Genomic DNA, 18,494 nt, shown 5'->3' with positions numbered 1-18,494 from the left:
TAAAGGGTGTATGTCTGTTTTCTATTTTAATGGACACAACCAATGAAAGGGTGGTGATTGGGGTGTTTAGCACCTTTTAAAACAATAGATTTTTTGATACTTAGATTATCCTTGGGACATTTTGTGTTGTTGACACATTCTTCACAATAAAGAATTCATTGAATGAACAACTAGTTGGAGTACATTTCTCAAGATTTTAAATTCTTCAATTCAATTTCACAACACTCTTAAAATGTGGTGAAATTGTGTTGATATAGCCAGTTATATTGACAATTTCAGAATGGATTTTTATTTTTTTTATTTTTTAAATGCTTAATCATAAAACTGAAATGATTTTTATCTCAAGAATTATTTTTCTTCTTTAAAACAATTTTTAATCAAATACAATTTCAGTTATTCAATTCATCAGGATTTTAAATTTACAAATGAACGTGCATAGAAAAGCATAGTAATGCAAAATAAAATTAATATTTCTATTTTTCGTTTAGAAATTAAGAATGATGAATGTTCATGGGGGTGGTGAAAGTTAGTTTGGACCAAAGTAACGTACTGTATGCGAGACTTTGCGTGTCATCGTGTTTCCGAATATGTCTCTTTGTACGGGGGTTATTAGAAAAGTTTGCTGACAAAGTGTTTTACGGCAAAATTTCTGTTTACTTTGTAGTCAAACCTGTTAGCCCATTTATAAAATGCATGCTCAAATCATTTTTGTCAGGTTTTCCAAAATGTCTTTTGTGGCATATCGTAGATCATTTATGTTTAAAAATCTCTGCCCACGCAAAATCCTTAGATGCAACATCCGGGATGTACATGTAAAGGGGGTTGGTCTGCTGCAATAGCAAAAATATCAGTTCTTCCATCTTTAAACGTCTGTGTTTCTTAGTGTCAACCTTTGTTCTAAAAAAAAAATAGCAGCATCTTAGGACCTTTTGGTCTCCATTGGAGAATTTCCTGCGAGCACACAAACTTAGATGAAGGCCCGGTGCCCCAAGATGTCTATTGACGTCAACGTTTTTGACTCATTTTTCGAGCGTTTTCTTCCAAATTCGGCGATAAAATGATCAAAAATTCTTTATTTTAATTGAAACTTTCACAAAATGACCCTCATAAGTCATTGTGATGTCATATACATTTTCTTAATAAGGACAAATTCGTACAAAATATGAAAAATCAACAGTCTGACATGCTCCGTCAAGCATATCTTATCAAATAATTATGCTGTGTATTTTTTTTCCATTATACTTTCATGTTAAATACTGAAATCTGATTGGTTTAGACGCAGTTGGTAATAGCAACATACTTGGCAACGAGTAACACAACGAATTGTTACATGCGCGTAAATTATGCGCGTACGCTTCGCCGTATAATTCACTTCATTTCTAAATAAGAGCAGTAACATTTTTTTTAAAATTAAGACATCCAGTATAGTAAAATAAATAGTGCCTGTTTGGGAGGGTAACTGTTAAAATTGACACCCCTTCACGTCGGTTGACAATGAATTTCTAGGGGTGTCAATTTCAACAGTTACCCTCCCCAAAAGGCACTATTTATATAATGGTGCATTTAAAACATGCACATCTTTACATATTTCTTAAAAATACGTCGTTTAAATCTGAAAGGCTTTGCTGATATCATGCAAATAGTCCGCTAGCAATCAAGCTTGTCTGCAAACTGTTCTAACAACCCTCGTATAATCAATAAATTAACTTTTTGACATATGAATATGTGGTCAATGCAGTAATTAAATGATTGTTTTATTATTTATTGAAATAAAAATGAATTAGATGACATCACTGACCAATCCAGTAAGCGTTTTGAGGAACTCCAAACCCGTTCTTGAACTCCTTCCAAGTTTTGTCAAAGTTCATTGTACCGCTCAAGCGACGCTGAATAGCCTGTAGGAAATCAAACTGAATATTAATTATCTAGACCGAATTTCGACAATTAAACTCAAACACTTTTGAGACTACTTTAAGGTAAATTGTAAACATAATATTAAGCAGGTTGGAAAAATAAACTCGTTCTGTTCGAAAATTTGATATTTTTTCATTTTGAAATAATGAAAAAAATGCTCATTTTTGTCATTTGTCATAGCTATGCTATTAAAAATTGTTCTTTTTTTTCCCAATTTGATGAATATTTGTTGAATGTACTGAAATTCTTTTTAATGACAATTCACCAATGAATCAATTATCTCTGCTGTGAAGATTATCATTTATTAAATGAATTTAGAATATATTTAAAGAAATGAGTCTGCAGCAAGCAGTTCAAACAAACATGCCATCAGTTTTTTATTCAAGATATTAGCAATTACTACAGGTTTGAACATGATAAAAAGACAATGTTTGAGTGATTGATTCAAACATGTGAAGCTAATGCATTGACAAACAGAAAGAAAGAAAGTATGTGTGTGAGAGAGAGAAAATAGAGAAAGAAAGATATTATACCGTCCAGCCTCCACCGTCTGTTTTTATATCACAATAGACAGTGACCAGTCTCTGTCGATCTCCAAAAGGGTCGATGACGTATAATCCTGAAGTGCTCTCTTTGGACTCCATGACAGCCTTACAATTTGGGGGTGCTTATTTGAAAGTTTGAAATAATAGAAATGAATTCAACGTCTCTATATGTCAAACAAGCAATATCTCTGTTAAGAAGAAATTAAAAAAAACTGCGATATGGTGTTTAAAAGATCGTAAAATTTCAAAATATAAAATACTAATACAGCATGTATGTATCAATAAAATGATCTCTATATGAATAAGTTTAATAAGACATATTAGTTAAATACAAAAGATATAATACTAAATAATAGACATGAAATGAAAAAAAAGTTTATTAAAAAAAATACTGTATACATGGTTAATTTTCGACCCCTGTTATTTACGCCCTTCTTTTCTTGCAGCTTTGCCCATCCTTGAATTTGTTCAGATAAAGTGTTAAAAGAGATAAAATGTGATCCACTGGAATTCGCCAAGTCTTAAATTCGCCCGCAGACAACAAGAGCGATATGCGCAAAATACCGGAGGAGGGGGGGGGGGGGGGGGGTTGAGAGAATATTTCCCTGTACTGGTATCGAATCATGAAATTAAAAATAGGCCGTCTAATTATAACTAGTTCAATTTCAACATAATTTTATGAATTTCTTAATAACTCTTTGTCAACCTACTATACCAACTATAACCCTTTAATCTTTGTATCAAATATTGATACACATTTGGTTTATTTTTGCTAAAATACTTACGGTCAAACTGGTAATATCTCCATCCACCTTCAGTTGAGGTCATGTTCACGAGGTCACATGTCTGATGGATCCGACACTTTTTCATTTGTGAGTTGAACCCAAAACATCCACAATTCACATCACACATAGCAGCGCATGAAATGTCCGATCTAGCCTGATGTTCTGCTACAAACTCTATGTTGGAGATTCTATCGTCACAGCTCGGTGTCGCTAAGAAAGACCGCATTTTAACGAATTGTAGAGTTACTGGCATCCAAAAAATGGCTAAAACGACAAAGTGGACAAACATTTCTTCACCAAAGGTAACGCGTTTTTAACAAAAAACGTGATACAGTCACAATATTTTAGGCTTATAAAAGTTATAACTTAGTTTTGTAATTTCGAAATTGTTTTAAAACCAGTTGCTGTCTTTTTTTTTTAAAATGCAATCCACAAGATCCTAAAAATACGGAACGCTGCACGCTGGTAGCAATTCGGTACCAAACTTTTTTTAGATACATCTAAGCTGTCATTTTTTGTTGTACTTAAAAGGTCTCGATGATGTAGAGCTAAACCAATCATAATGTAAGATTTAAGATGGATATAATGCTTTATTGTTTGACCATCTAGCCTCCTTAAAGGGAGATAACAATAAGTGGTCTTTGAAATAAAACATTAACCCACATTTAAACTTTTTGTTTGAAGGAATCGCTAATGGAATATGAAAAAAAAATTAAAAGATAAGTATTGATTTCCTATGGACACTCACTTAAAGGTAGTAATTAACAATTTCAAACGATTGTTTATCTTTAAAAAAATATGAATTTACTTACTGTGCCATTTAAACGTTACAACATTTACATGTAAAGCGATGTACATTCAAAAGAATATTGAAGGAATTGAAAATTGAGTATAAACATTTCTTTTTGCGTATAGTTCCATGGAATCCCACGCACATGACGTTATGATTTGTTGTCATTATAAAAGTAATTACCTATACCTAATTAAACACAAAGTACCAATCGCTGCCATCTTGGATTTATTTCAAACTGTCACATCAGGTGAAATTATTGATCAAAATATATTGAGAAAATTATTTTGCAATCCTCTCCGTCTTCCGATCGGTTCTTCAACATCTTAGCTAACAACCAATTCAACCAAAACGGTCATTATACTTGTCAAAGGGATAGAAATAATCCCCCAATCTGCATCTACTGCCTATAAATACGACAATAGGCTAAAGGATGAACGGGAGTTGACATAATTGAGTCATACACAAATAATTAAAAGGCGTTGATTTTGAATTCGGCCAATATGCAAGTTAGAATTAAGAGAAGGAATGGTATAAACTGTCACTACACTGTAATAACTTTTATTACATAATTGTATTTATGTGAAACATAAAGTAATTTATACCATCTCCATTATAAATTGTTATATTTGTCAATTTCCGGGTTAGGCTTGTGTACTGTTTAAGATTCTAATATTACAGACTCTATTATTTTGATCACGAGATTTTTGCTTACCACAACTTTAAAAGGAAGAAGATTTTGATAAGTTTTTTGGATTTTTTGGTGTATTGTCGTCGTTTTATATGGATCATTTTGATTGACACGGCATTCATTTCCCTGTGAGACTTAAGCAGCTCAAACAATGTAAGTACGGAGTGAATTTCGTCAACAAGTGAAACTGTACTGGCCTTTGCTATGTCTACTCTTTCAACCCTTCCATGCCATGACTAAAAAAGTTCTTATCCTTGGCCATTCCTTTGTGCGGAGATTCGAACAATTTGTTTTAAACAGTTTAGACGTACGTGTGACTAAAAACCTAAATTTGAACTATGACGAAGTACAGATTAGTTATAATGGACACGGTGGGCCTTCTCTGGAGAGGATTCGCGCGCTTGGCACGTCTTACGTAAGAGAACAGCACCCGGATGTTGTTGTTATTCAAGCTGTGTCAAATGATTTGTACAAACCAGAAAAGACTGTGGACTTGATTTTTAAACGTTTAATTGAATTTGTGGTCGCATTACGCTATGGAGAATCTGAAAATCAGTGCTAATTTTACAAACTTTGCACAGAATTGCCCCGTTAAAGCCCACACGATACCAAGTTGATCTACCATGGTTCAACAGCAGGGTTGATGAACTTACATGTAACAGAAGAATTTCAGAATACATTAAAGAAGTGGAAGGTGTAACTTTCTTTCGCCTGTCAGGATTCTGAAATCCCTCAACTCGGTCTAATGTCTACCTTGATGATGAAGTGCATCTAAACAAACAAGGGCACATAAAGTATTAAATAACATCAGAGCTGTGGTTGTTTCAACCCTCAAATATCTGCACAATGGTGGATAAAGTTAATTGCTATGATTAGATGTTTAACCTCATAAAGCAGGGGCTAATTATCAATGCATATAGTAGTGAAGACTATTCACTTAGTTAATAAAATGTATCAATGGTTTAATGTATTATAGATACTTGTTAGTGTAACACCCCTATATGGTTGAGGTTAGCACTGAAGGGTTTTTTTTACTTGCATTGATATTCCATGTTGAATGTAAGATTCTATTTTACATACCCCTATATGGTCGGGGTTTTCTGAATTAAATTGCGTATTCCTATTCGCATATTTTTTCAATGGATTTTTCCATCCATACCCCTATATGGTCGGGGTTAAATGCATCATATGTATATATGCATGCTGAAGAAACAACCCATTGTGTGAATATTTTTTAAACCCCTATATTGTCGGGGTTATTGTCCTATTAATACACACATACGCAATTCAGTTATGTCCCATTGGGTTTTCAATATATACCCCTATATGGTCGCGGTTAATTAGATTTTTGCCATATATGTGCAAATAAATCTGAATTGACCCATTTGGTTATGGTGTTTGTTTCTTCATGTATACTGTACCCTTCGTCGGCCTATATGGTTAGGGTTAAATTATATGCAAATACCCGCTTTTTAATATGCTTCTTCATGGTCTGGGTTTCTGTTAAAAGATATCCCATTTTTTAAGCAAAGTTTAAGTTTGTTGAAATAACATTTATGAAATATTTTCAGATGAATTCCAGTGGGAGAGGTAGGAGACAAACAAGGACTAGACCTCCCGCAGCTGCTGGATCTGCAACACAGATGGAGGCGATGATGCATGAGGAGGCAGGTGGTAGCTCCCAAAATGCTCGTCAGCCTAGTGATGTTTTACCTATACAGCCGCAGTTGGTTGCAGCGGTGACTGAACAGGTGCTGCAAGCCCTGTCCAGTGAGAACAAAAGAGGCGAGACGAGGAGGAAGAGACAACAGAGAGGATCTGACTCTAAGAGACAGAGAGCACCAAGTTCATCAGGTACATATTCTGACAGTAATGAGGAATCATCAAGTGATTCTGACAGTTCAAACGAAGATCGCAAAATATTTATACTGAGGAGTTTTAAGCAAGAAATCACCTTATACAGAATAATGTACAATGATTTCTTAATTTGAATAGACAAATACACTATATAAAACATGTTGTTAGACACTGTTTAAAGACAATAAAAAAAGTATAGAAAAATATGCGATAAGCATTGCAGATGTATACGAGTATATGTATAATTGCTTGTAAACAATCCATTTGCAACAGACTTAAAGCGAATCCCAACTCAATATAATCCAAGGCATGACTGACGAAACTACATTTGTTTCAAAGTACGTTACATTCATATTGAAATTAAGATCAGGGCGGATCCAGGATTTAAAGTAAGATAGGGCGCCAGTTTCGGTCAAGGGGTCTGGGCAGCCTTGTTGTGGGCCCAGGGGACAATTTTTAAGTATCAAACGTTTGTAAATGTGAGATCTGCAAAACCTTTTTCCATGCAGAAATAAAAGAACCATTTATTTTTACTTTTTTCTTACAAATGGTTGTAAATTAGTCAGTTTAAAAAATCAAGGTCAATAGGACGATGTGTATGAAGTTGAAGAAAGATAACCATGCCAGGTTGTATTGGAATAAACACGAGAGAGTCGTTTTAAATACTACCTTGTGTAACCAATTACTTAAAGTCGATTGACTTGTCAAATTTGAACCAAAGAAAAGGGTAATTAAAATGAGCTTTCTATATTTTCAATAATATTGTATTTGTTTTTTAACATGTAGAGAGAGGGAAAATTATTTTTTTTTGACTTGAGCCTAATCCCATTGTTTAACATAATGCTATGGAATATGTTCAAATCAAGCTTTCTATGTACGTTACACAAGGGGTTCTTTCATACTACATCGTTGAAATTAGTTTAATGTAGAGAAACCTCGTTTGTCAAAATAGTAAATAATTCAGACTCACAAGTTGTACACTTTCTTTGCCCGAAGATGTATGCTTTAACTTTATTTTGACAACTCGTTTTATTTTCAAGCTCTTCCCGATCGGCGCGAGAAGCAACAATTCACCTGTCTTAAATTGGACTGTCTCAGGTAAATAAAAAACTCAAACATATGATAAAATTTAATGACAGACTATGATTGTCTAAAGTACAATATATATAACTCACGCACTTCTGTCTGTGTTCGGCAAAGATAAAATACATGACAAAGTTAAGAGAAACAAGTCATACTGTTGACTTTCAGCAAAAAATAATGTCGCAACATCAGGAATAACTTATCCCATGTGAAATAATGACGTCCAGATAAATATTAGATATTAATACAAAAAGGGTAGAAGCCTCAGTTCATGTGGCGTCAGCTTCAAAATCAATTAACTTAATATTCTAGTTGCTGTCTATGAAGCGTCTCTAGTGGAACAAAGGTAATTTTCATTTACCCATAAATGTGTTACCGCCACCATCATTCAAACAAGACAAAACGTGCTTGCACGGTTAAAAAAAAATACATAACGTTTTTTTCTGTGCATGCGATAATTCTCTAATTGGTATGCATTGATTACATTACAGGTTCAGCAAAAACAGTATTGATTCAAACAAAGTTGTTAAGCACTGATAACTATTTTGTTTTTTTCTAGACTCTTTGTTTGTAATTATGAGGTTGTTAATGGCTGGATGCAGGACAGCAAGCAGATGTCAGAATCACTTGAAATAAAATATAAAGTAAGAAATGTGTTATGGTTTAAAATGTGTATGCATCGTCCAAAACATTTGATAACTAGTCCGTCTATAAGGTTCTTTGGCTTGTCACGAGCTCTGCATGTGCTTTTTTTTTATAGTAAATACGCATACGTAATAGTATAGAAGAATAACATAAGCAGACAGACTATGGTAAAGATATATAAAAGCTGTTTACTATCTGTCCTTATGTATTGTGCTGATTGCTGGATGGTGACAACATGGACATAAGCACACTATCAAATTTCTATAATGGCTGCCTCAGAAAGACCTTGATATTTTGGCGAGCAAAAGTTTCCAACAAAAGTCTACACAAAATAACAAAACAACAGATGTTAGGACAGTACTTAAAAAATATATATGGAGATTGATAGGTCGTGTATTAAAAAAGGCAACAAACGACATCACAAGAATGGCGCTAAGATGGACACTAGAAGGAAAATGAGAGGCCAACAAAGAACAAAATGGAGGCGAACTGTCCAAAAAAGAAGTTGACATAAACTTTACGTGGGGAGAAACGGAAAATATATCCAAGAACAAAGAAGAATGGAAATCCCTTGTCCTAACTTTATTTGCCTCCGGGAGCAACAAAGACAAGGTAGGTAGCTTCATCCAGATAATTTCATTTAATATCAATCTTAGGACTAAAACTAAAACTAAAATTGCTATCACGTACAGTCTATGATATACGGTAAAACAACTTTTTTCGCCATCATTTTATATCTTATTTCTCGCCGACGAGGCTCTGGCAATTCTCGCGAAAATATATCTCGTACGTAAATAAAATTCAGTTTTACAGCACATGAATTCAACATGCATCTATGTGGGTTTAATCATCATTCTGACTTCCGCAATGTTGCTGACACTTGATATGGTCGGTTCCCAAGGGTCGTGCCAATACTCCGGGGGCCACGGTCCGTTAAGGAAGGCGTCATGACAGTTGTTGAACCACCATCCTCCTTTATAATCAGCGGCACAGTGACCACCTTTCCACTGATCGTTGTCTCGGTCTACAGTACTGAATGGCATACCGTTCAGATTGGCGCCATAGTACCCCGCGTTGATCATACTGTCTCCTGAAATTATAAATAATATGCATTTACTATATATGCATATACTCTCCTGGTTTTGTTGGTTTTATTGTATTATTAATTTCAATGAGATAGGCCACACTATCTATACCTTTATAGCACTCTCCCTGTGTAATAATTGACAGACACATGTGTTGCATGCCATGAACATGTCATACAATTGTACATAAATATAAAAACTCAAAATGAATAACGGTTAGGTTTCAGTCGTCGCAATTTTGATACAAATGGAAAAACGTAACCATTTTTAAAATAAAAATGTAACCTACGGGAAAATGAGCTGTATTCCAACTCTTACAATTAAAGTTAGAATTAAAAAGCAATCAATTTGGTAACTTTGACTTTATTTATAATTCAAATATAAAGGGACTAGGTGATCATGGCCACTTTAGGCAATATAAAATTATTGATTTCCTTAAAAAAAATAATTAATGAATTATTTTTCACTTTTTTATACTTTTATGCGATGAATGTATGACAATAAAATCGTCTTAGAATTTTTAAAGTAAATATAACGAGTCATTTATTGGCTTTCGGGTCTCCTTCAGTAAGTATTCTTTCACAAATATAGAATGTGTATTAACGATTATAAACCGATTCATCAAGAAATGTTTACATTGACGCAAACTTGCTTCATTTTCTTAATGTATGCAGTCCAAATTTAAGAGTATGATAACAATATACATTGATTAAAATGTTCTATGCAAACAAAAATCTATTGCCCGCGGTTTTCAACGTGTGGGAACTCAGCAGATCTCCTTACAATTTACAATTTTGATTTGAATTTGATGCGAAATAAGGGGTTTGGATGAGCAATTTTAAAAATGTACCTAGGTTTCCGGTGTTTGACCCAGCCAAATTGAGCTGGTAGCTAGTAAATTCGTCACCAATGAAAAATCCTTCGTATTTCTGGTATAATATGTTCCCATTGTTCAATTTGAAAATCACATACATGGAATGCGGCTGTCGGTTTGTTAGATGATGAATGACGTCATTCCCTATTTGTTAAAAAAAAGAAGAAACAACAAAATATCAGTTTTTGACACGGTCATTATGAAAAAAAAAAATACTCTACAAACTCAATATTAATGTTGTCTTTTTTATATCATGTTCATTTTTGTCTCTTTTTAAAAAATAAAAATATCAAAACTATGAATAACTCACAAGTTTTTAATGTAAAGATAGAATTGGTGTATAAGGATATCGCTTATCTATATCTTATACATTTTACATATCTATTTAGGTTTGAAAAGCAAAGTTTACTTCATAATGAATTAAGTACAAGCTACCTTGAATTCTCATATAAGTGAACCATATTATTTCGCCCTTAATTTTCACTTATCTAATCCGCCATGTATTTACAGTTATCTGAAAATTGTATCTAGCCATCTGAACCAATCGATTACTGTACGTTTGGGGTTGACATTAACTAGTTAACTTTGAATAGTTCCCATGGTTATATCACGAAGCATCAAATTGGGTTTTTCACACTTTTTCTTAAGAAATCTGTTTAGTTGGATTAACACTAGCGCATAATTTCTGTCTTTTTCTTAGTGTGTCTTTTTTTGTTTGAAAATTAAGAATGATGAATGTTCATGGAGGTGACGAAAGTTATGTTGGATGAAAGTAAGATACATGTATTGTATGCGAGACTTTGAGTGTCACCGTGCTTCCGAGCGTGTCCTTATGTATAATCAAACAACTTTTTAAATATGAATATGTGATTAATGAAGTAATAAAATAATTGGATTTTTTATTCACTGAGAAGAAATAAAATGATAATATCACTGACCAATCCAGTAAGCGGTCTGAGGAACTCCAAAGCCGTTCTTGAATTCCGTCCAAGTTTTGTTAAAGTTCATGGTACCACTCAAGCGGCGCTGAATGGCCTGTAGGAAATACAGATATCATAATACACAACTGAATCAATATTATGTTTGCTCTGAATGGTAACTCTTTATTCATTGAATTTAATTTGTTTTAACAATGACTCTTCTTTATCTGCAATGAGCAGTAAAAGCAATAATTTTATCGATTTTCTTTTCAAAGTATCAGCAAGAGATTACAGGTTTGAAAATGATAAAAAAAAGTCGACATAGATAGATAGATAGATAGATAGATAGATAGATAGATAGATAGATAGATAGATAGATAGATAGATAGATAGATAGATAGATATATAGATAGATAGATAGATTTTACCGTCAAGCCCCCATTGTCTATTTCCATATCACAGTAGACAGTTACCAGCCGCTGTCGACCTCCAAAAGGATCAATGACGTATAATCCTGAAGTGGTCTCTCCGGACTCCATGATACCCTGACAGTCTGGTGGCGCTTTAATTTTTGAATTATTATAATAGAAATGAATTCAATATCTCTTCATGTCATAAGAAATAATAAACAAGAAATTAATGAAAAACAAATCATAAAATTAAATAAAAAACGTATTTTAACTTCCTCGGTTTCAACAAAATGAATATTTACATTTTATTCTTACCTATACCATTTTCTCAAGGTATATCAATACTGACGTGCTGATTTCTTTGCGCAGATGATCATTATATTTAAATGAATATGATTTTATTTATTTTATCATCTCAAAAAGATTATTTCATTACCACACAACATTCATATTGGAAATTCTTTTGAATTAAGAAACTATCGAACAAAAAAGATTTTTTGGAATACCTATATTTTCATACGGAAAGTTTTTTGGACAACATAAAAATGACAGGAACAAGACATTTTATGAATTTTCAATGTACTTTTCTTTTTATTATACTTTATTCATTGTTCATGTTTTTTTAATTTGATAGGTTTGTAACATATTATATAGTTTCTGTGTGACATGTACATAACCAAATCTTGAGAGAGTTAAAGACATAAATCATAAAATCATGCATAGAAATTGTTTAATTTTGTATAGCTAAATATTGTTAGAATTTTTGTCTTTCAAGCCAAACATATAAAATTTGATATTCTTAACCCCCTTATGTTTACTTATGTCAAAGAAAAACTAAATACATATTTAGGCAAACTGGGTTAATCTGATAAAATTCATGACCATTGTGCATACTTTAAAGCAAGAAAAAAGTTTGCTTAGTCAAAATTGCTGAAAACATATCCTATTCAGGCTGAAATTGCATTTTAGGTGCTGGAAGGTGATGATAGATTTAGTACTGTAACAAAACACTTTTCTCAATGTACTCTAAAATTATGTTATTTTGTAAGGTAAACGGCAACTGTCGCCTTAAATGTAACATTAATGTACAGCATATGATTCAGATACTGTATAACTTTGATAAAGAAGTGCTGAAAGTTCAAATTAAATTAACCATCACTCATGATCAGAGGAATGAACCCCCCCCCCCCCTCAATTTTAGTATGTTTTGTCTGAATATTGCAACGATATACTTCTCAAAAAATTCTTAATTAAAATCATTGAGGTGTGGGATTACTTAAGAAAATAAGTTCTAGTAACCAGAAATATCTGTTACATCTTTAAAGTGAAATTGCGTGTAAATCAAAAGTTTTCCATCAATCGACTTCTTTATCTAAGTTATACAGTATCTAAATTTATATGCTTTACATTACTGTTTTATTTAAGGCGACAGTTACCGGTTACCTTACGAAATAGACCAATTTTAGAGTAAAGTGAGAAAGGTGTTGTTGTTCCAGTTCTAAATCTATCATCAAATAGATTTCCTTCTCTCTGATCTAGTATACTGTTTAAAAATTTCAATCTGTGCCAGGACATACATGTTTGATTTCATTTTATCAATCTAATTTTAGGCCGCCAAAGGTACGGTTTTCGGACGCATTTATTTAAAACAAAATCAGCTTTCAATCTCCAAGCTAAAGATTGTTTTAAGTTTGACCTTTAATTGAAGAAGTACTTACGGTTAATTTGGTAATATTTCCAGCCATCTTCAGTTGAGGTCATGTTCACGAGGTCACATGACCGATGGATCCGACATTTATTCACTAGTGAGTTGAACCCAAAACATCCACAGTTAATGTTTCACATAGCAGCGCATGAACGGTGCGATCGAGCCTGATGTTCTGCTACAAACTGTATGTTGGAAATTCTATCGTCACAGCTTGGCGTCGCTAAGAAAGACCGCATCGTAACCAATTGTAGAGTTACTGGCATCCAAAGAAGGGCAAAAACGACAAAGTAGACAAACATTTCTACAGCGTAGGTAAAGCGTTTCAAAAAAGTGTTTTGGTTACAGTAACAATAATTTTTACTGAAAGTCTTTGCAGTTTAGACTTGTCTATTTTAAATAAAAAAATATGTTGAAACCAGTTGCTGTTTTAGTTTAAAATGCAATCAACAAGAGCACGAAAAGTCGGAACGCTGCTTGCTTGTAGCATGCAATGCCAAACTATTTTCATTTATATTTAAGCTGTTTTTTTATAGTCTTAAGAAGTTTCGATAGTTTATGGGTAAACCAATCATAAATTAGAATTTTAGAAAAATGTAACGGTTAGTTTTTTGAACCTCAGCCTCATCAAAGGGAAATAAAAGTAAACAATCCTCTAAAATGAAACTCACATTTAATTTTGTTTTTTAAGGAAACGTTAATGACATATAAAACGATAGATAAGAATCGATATACAACGGATGGTCGCTGAAAGGCAATTACTAACACTTTTAAAAGAGTGTTTATCTTTCAGAAATAAAGATTTTATACCTATCGGGACCATTTAAACACCAAAGCAATGAACGCTATGTATCTCCTAAAATATAATGATTTTTGCTTAAAATATATAATTTCCGAATTCAATGTTAACAAGGCATTTTTAATAGGCAATCAAAGTTTGAGAGTCTTTCTTTGAATTATATGCGAGTTCCATAGTCTACAATTCTTTGCAATGTAAACAAATCCCTTGTTGACATTTAAAATCTGTTAGTGTAAATTCCAGTTTTAGACCTAAAATGAATGGTTCAAACGTTAAGAACTGTTTACTTACTATAGCCTTAAAAATAATAGGAAGATAGAAAAATTAGCTTGAAATCAATTCGTTACTGGTATAGAGAACCTATGGAAAAAAAAACTAAGCATGAACCATGATTAAGAAATGTAAACTATATATCTCGCTTATAACCATGACTGACTCTCAAATTTCATTTGATCATTTGGAATGCTTTCCTGAAGCATTGTAAAAAAAAATAAAAAATAGAGAATAAAAATGATCAAAATCCTTACTATGCCAAATCTAAAGGTAGATGAAATTAATTGAAAATTGAGTACAAACATGATTGTATGAACTGAGTATAATTACATACATTAAGTGTTAACGTAAAAACGTAAAGGATTCGAAACGTTGCTCATTGTTTCCTTATTATTCGTTTAAGTTTTACAGTATATATTTTAATGATATATGATAAAAGAGAGAGAGAGAGAGAGAGAGAGAGAGAGAGAGAGAGAGAGAGAGATGGGGATTGTTTATTAAAAAAATTTTTTTTTATTAAAAAATTGAAAATGCATGATTATGACTTCTGTCACAGGATTAATTATTTTAGTTAATTAGTAATATTTGCGTTCATTTATTTCAACATTTCATGTTTTCATTTCCATAGTTCATTTTTTTACATTCACGCCGCTTCATTCATTCATACAATCATTCATAGTATGAAAGTAGAACGAGAGGTCACGTGGTTTTGTTTGGCGGGTTGATCAGTGAATGAATGGGTGTATTTTTCGGGTTTGAGTGAGTCAGTGCGCATTTCCGCTTGTGTAATATAATTTTAGCACGAATTTGGATTTAATATCTACATGTAAAAGCTTTTCAACCCGACTATCATATTAGTTCATTTTGCTGTTATACTTAGTAAGTCATTTTAATTGAATATATGTAATTTAAATATCATTTAATTACAGATAAATTTGATGAGTGAATGTAGAGAATGAGGGTGTGTTAGAAATATTATAATTGTATATGATTATAAATCACCTAGCTGTACTAAGTCTTGTGGAAAGATTTATTTGATACACAAATACAACAATGAATATCCAAAGCGTCATTTCTACAAAAGGCCTTGGAGTTCTTAATTGTTCCCAAATGTAGCCCAGCATATAACATATCAGCTACTCCTTGACACTTCGATTAGTCTTTCTTTAAAATCAGAATGGTTCTTAGTACTCGGTTGCAAAACAATTCCACTAATAGTAGCAAACACTTTTTATTATGCAATGGAGCCCTGGTTAAGTGTAAGTGATGCTGGTTTTTTTTACTTTCAAATAACTAGGTCAACGACCTACTTTTTATGCTAGTAACCTCTAAATGTTTACTCAAAAATTGTCAAAATTGTTTCATACCAAGGTTTTTTAAAAATGATCAGAAATCATTACACAATTTGGTGGTTGGAAAATAAACAAATACAGACAGCTTTCATTTTCGATATTTTAATGAATCGTTTCAAGTTCATAGTTTAGTCCGAATTTCCTCAATCAAATTTTAAATTTCTACCCATCTTTGATCGAGTATTACATGTACAAAAAACTGACTAGTAGAGGTTCCAATTTAGATAGGATCAGGTGCCTTGGAAGTGTTAGCATCCTCTGCTGACCGGTCACACCCGCCGTGTGCTCTTTGTCTTAATCGGGGGAAAACGGACATTTCCATAGACAATTAGATGAATGATTATGGTCTAACAATAAGTAAAAACGTCAATCAGCATGCAACTATATGGAAGATTGTATTTGCTGACAAGGTCGTTGTATCGACCATAGAGCTTACGAAAAATGACTTCAAACGAGACTGTTGATAGTCCTGTTTTATCAACTCGTTTGTCAATAGCTTGCATCGCCTTAGAATCTATCAATACGAAGAGCATGTACCATGCAGCTCAGAAGGGAGGTTAATTGGTCTGGGTATAGTTAGAAATTACCATTTTGTAAACTTGTATTATAACATATCAAATATATTTAATGAAAAATGTTAATTTTGAAATTGTATTTTACGACTAATCCAAATAGGTAATTGCACCATCCTATTTCCCCATCGTCTTGTAAAGGATTTTGCATTTCCTAGACTTTGTTTTTGTATATGTGAGGTCGTTCGTGGCCGGATGCAGGACAGCAAATAATTGATAGAATCCATTGAAACACAATATAAAGTAAGAAATGTGTTATAATTTACAACTACATGTAGTTTGGATCGTTAAAACAGTGATAACCAAATAGCTTTTAAACTTTAGAAATAAGTTAACAACTGTTGCTATTCCTTTCTAATTGCAGCTTTGTTGCAAATGACACAAGGGTATAAATAACATTATATTTATAGTACTGACCGAAAAAAAGGTTATGTTGGAGAAAACAAATGAACACCCTTTGGTGCGTTAGTTTGGTTGCTGTATCTACATTGTCTCTAAATTTCCTTGCATATATTGAAACTTATTGTTAAAGAGGTGCTTCCTCCCTATTTTTGGACCAATGTAAAAAGGTAAACTTAGATTACGGAAATGAACTAAATTGACAATAGATTATTTTTTTTTTAAATTTAGGTACTTGTGCACTCCACCCTCCGCTCTACTTTTCAAGATTTCGGAGATTAGTCTGTCACATTCCCTTAGGCTTCGTACTTTTAAAAACGTCACTACATGTACGTGCCTGCCTCAATGATACTCAGTACGATACATGTTGCCTTGAAGACACTTCAAAGGAAAGGTCGTACTTGTAGCATAATACACGTATATTGCAATTTCATAGGAATACAAGTAGGTTTACAAGACTTACTAAAATGTATACAGTTGTATCTTGCACGGCAAATTTATCCTAAAAAACCTCAATACATGTAGTCATCTCAAAATTTTATTTACAGCAGTACTAAATCAGTAACATACAATTAATACATCTTGGCATTAAACAATGAGAATGGGAAGGGGGGTATTAAGGGGAAAATATTAAAGACAACTCTCACACTTTTTTAATAAACAGTGTTCAAAATAAAAAGTACAAAGAAAAAAAAAACCAAAAAAAAACAAAACAAAACAAATAAACAAAAACAAAAGAGGGGCAGAGCAAACACGGACCTCTATAAAAATACAGAAGATCCGGTGCCACGGAGAAGTGAACAGCATCTGCTGACCTGACACACCAACCGTGCGATCTTTGTCGTAATCGGTAAAAAACGGACGAATAGGTGAATAATAATACTCTAACAAAAAGTATGAAAAATGTCAGTTAGCATTGACCAAGCAAACGATTGTATTTGCTGAGATTACCGATGTATCGACCACATAACCTAAGAACTGATGAGTGTAATCGAGACTGTTTATGGTCTTGGTTAATTAATTTGCTTTTGAGGTAGCTTGCCTCGTTTTAGAAATTGATCAAACGTAGATCATGTCCTTGCGTATCGAATCAACCGTGAGACAAAACTCCAAATGCAGGTGCTGTAGATATATGGCTATAGAAGTAAGAAGAGCTGATGTTAGAATCATTGAAATCGTCGCGTTTTTCATAAAGATTTGTTGTAAAGTTACCATTAATATCTTTTTCAGTTATTTATCTAAATATAAAACAGATAACTCAAACTCCATGGTATCTCTCATTTCAAGATTTGTTAATTTGATTTACAAACAAAACAACAAAAACAAAACAAAAACGATGAATTAGCATAAAATTGATCCGTGTTACTTAGGTTGAACTCGGTACGAAGATAAAGGAAAAACTCTCAAAATTAAGCTAATCTTGATGTTATTTTTCTTCCATAAATAATAGTTTGTACTTTACATTTTATAACTCCATTATCAAACATTCTTTTCTCGAAGGATTCTAATAAAAGTATTTAAAATTGAAAATACAACAATACAAAATACAAGCGCGGTAAAATCTGTATAAGATGTTGTTTACACGACTATTAAGTGATTAGCCTAGTGCTTTATAATAGTGACTATACTCTGTCCCGAGTTTTTGCTTCCACCACTTTACGCTTGATATTTCGATTATAAAAAATACCTTTGTGCTCAAATAGCGAATATGAATAAATACACTTATATAAATAAAGTCCAGATTATCTGTTTTGAAACGCCCCTTCTACCGCTTCAGGTTCCAATACACATCTCA

The 18,494-nt window shown here is 32.8% G+C and overlaps 1 protein-coding gene across 1 annotated transcript in view; it reads right to left on the bottom strand.

Annotated features, from left to right (window-relative positions):
- The window catches only part of LOC136275440 (ryncolin-1-like), a 30,600-nt gene extending 17,215 nt beyond the window's left edge, over nt 1–13,385 (bottom strand). The window contains exon 1 of the mRNA XM_066084675.1: nt 13,318–13,385. Coding sequence (XP_065940747.1) covers nt 13,318–13,360 — 43 coding nt within the window. The 5' untranslated portion in view covers nt 13,361–13,385. The remainder of the gene's footprint in view (nt 1–13,317) is intronic.
- Nucleotides 13,386–18,494: the final 5,109 nt, after the last annotated feature.

The sequence above is a fragment of the Magallana gigas genome, chromosome 1, assembly GCF_963853765.1.
Source record: "Magallana gigas chromosome 1, xbMagGiga1.1, whole genome shotgun sequence".
Taxonomy (NCBI): Eukaryota; Metazoa; Mollusca; class Bivalvia; order Ostreida; family Ostreidae; genus Magallana; species Magallana gigas.
This window is presented reverse-complemented; position numbering and strand designations above follow the sequence as displayed.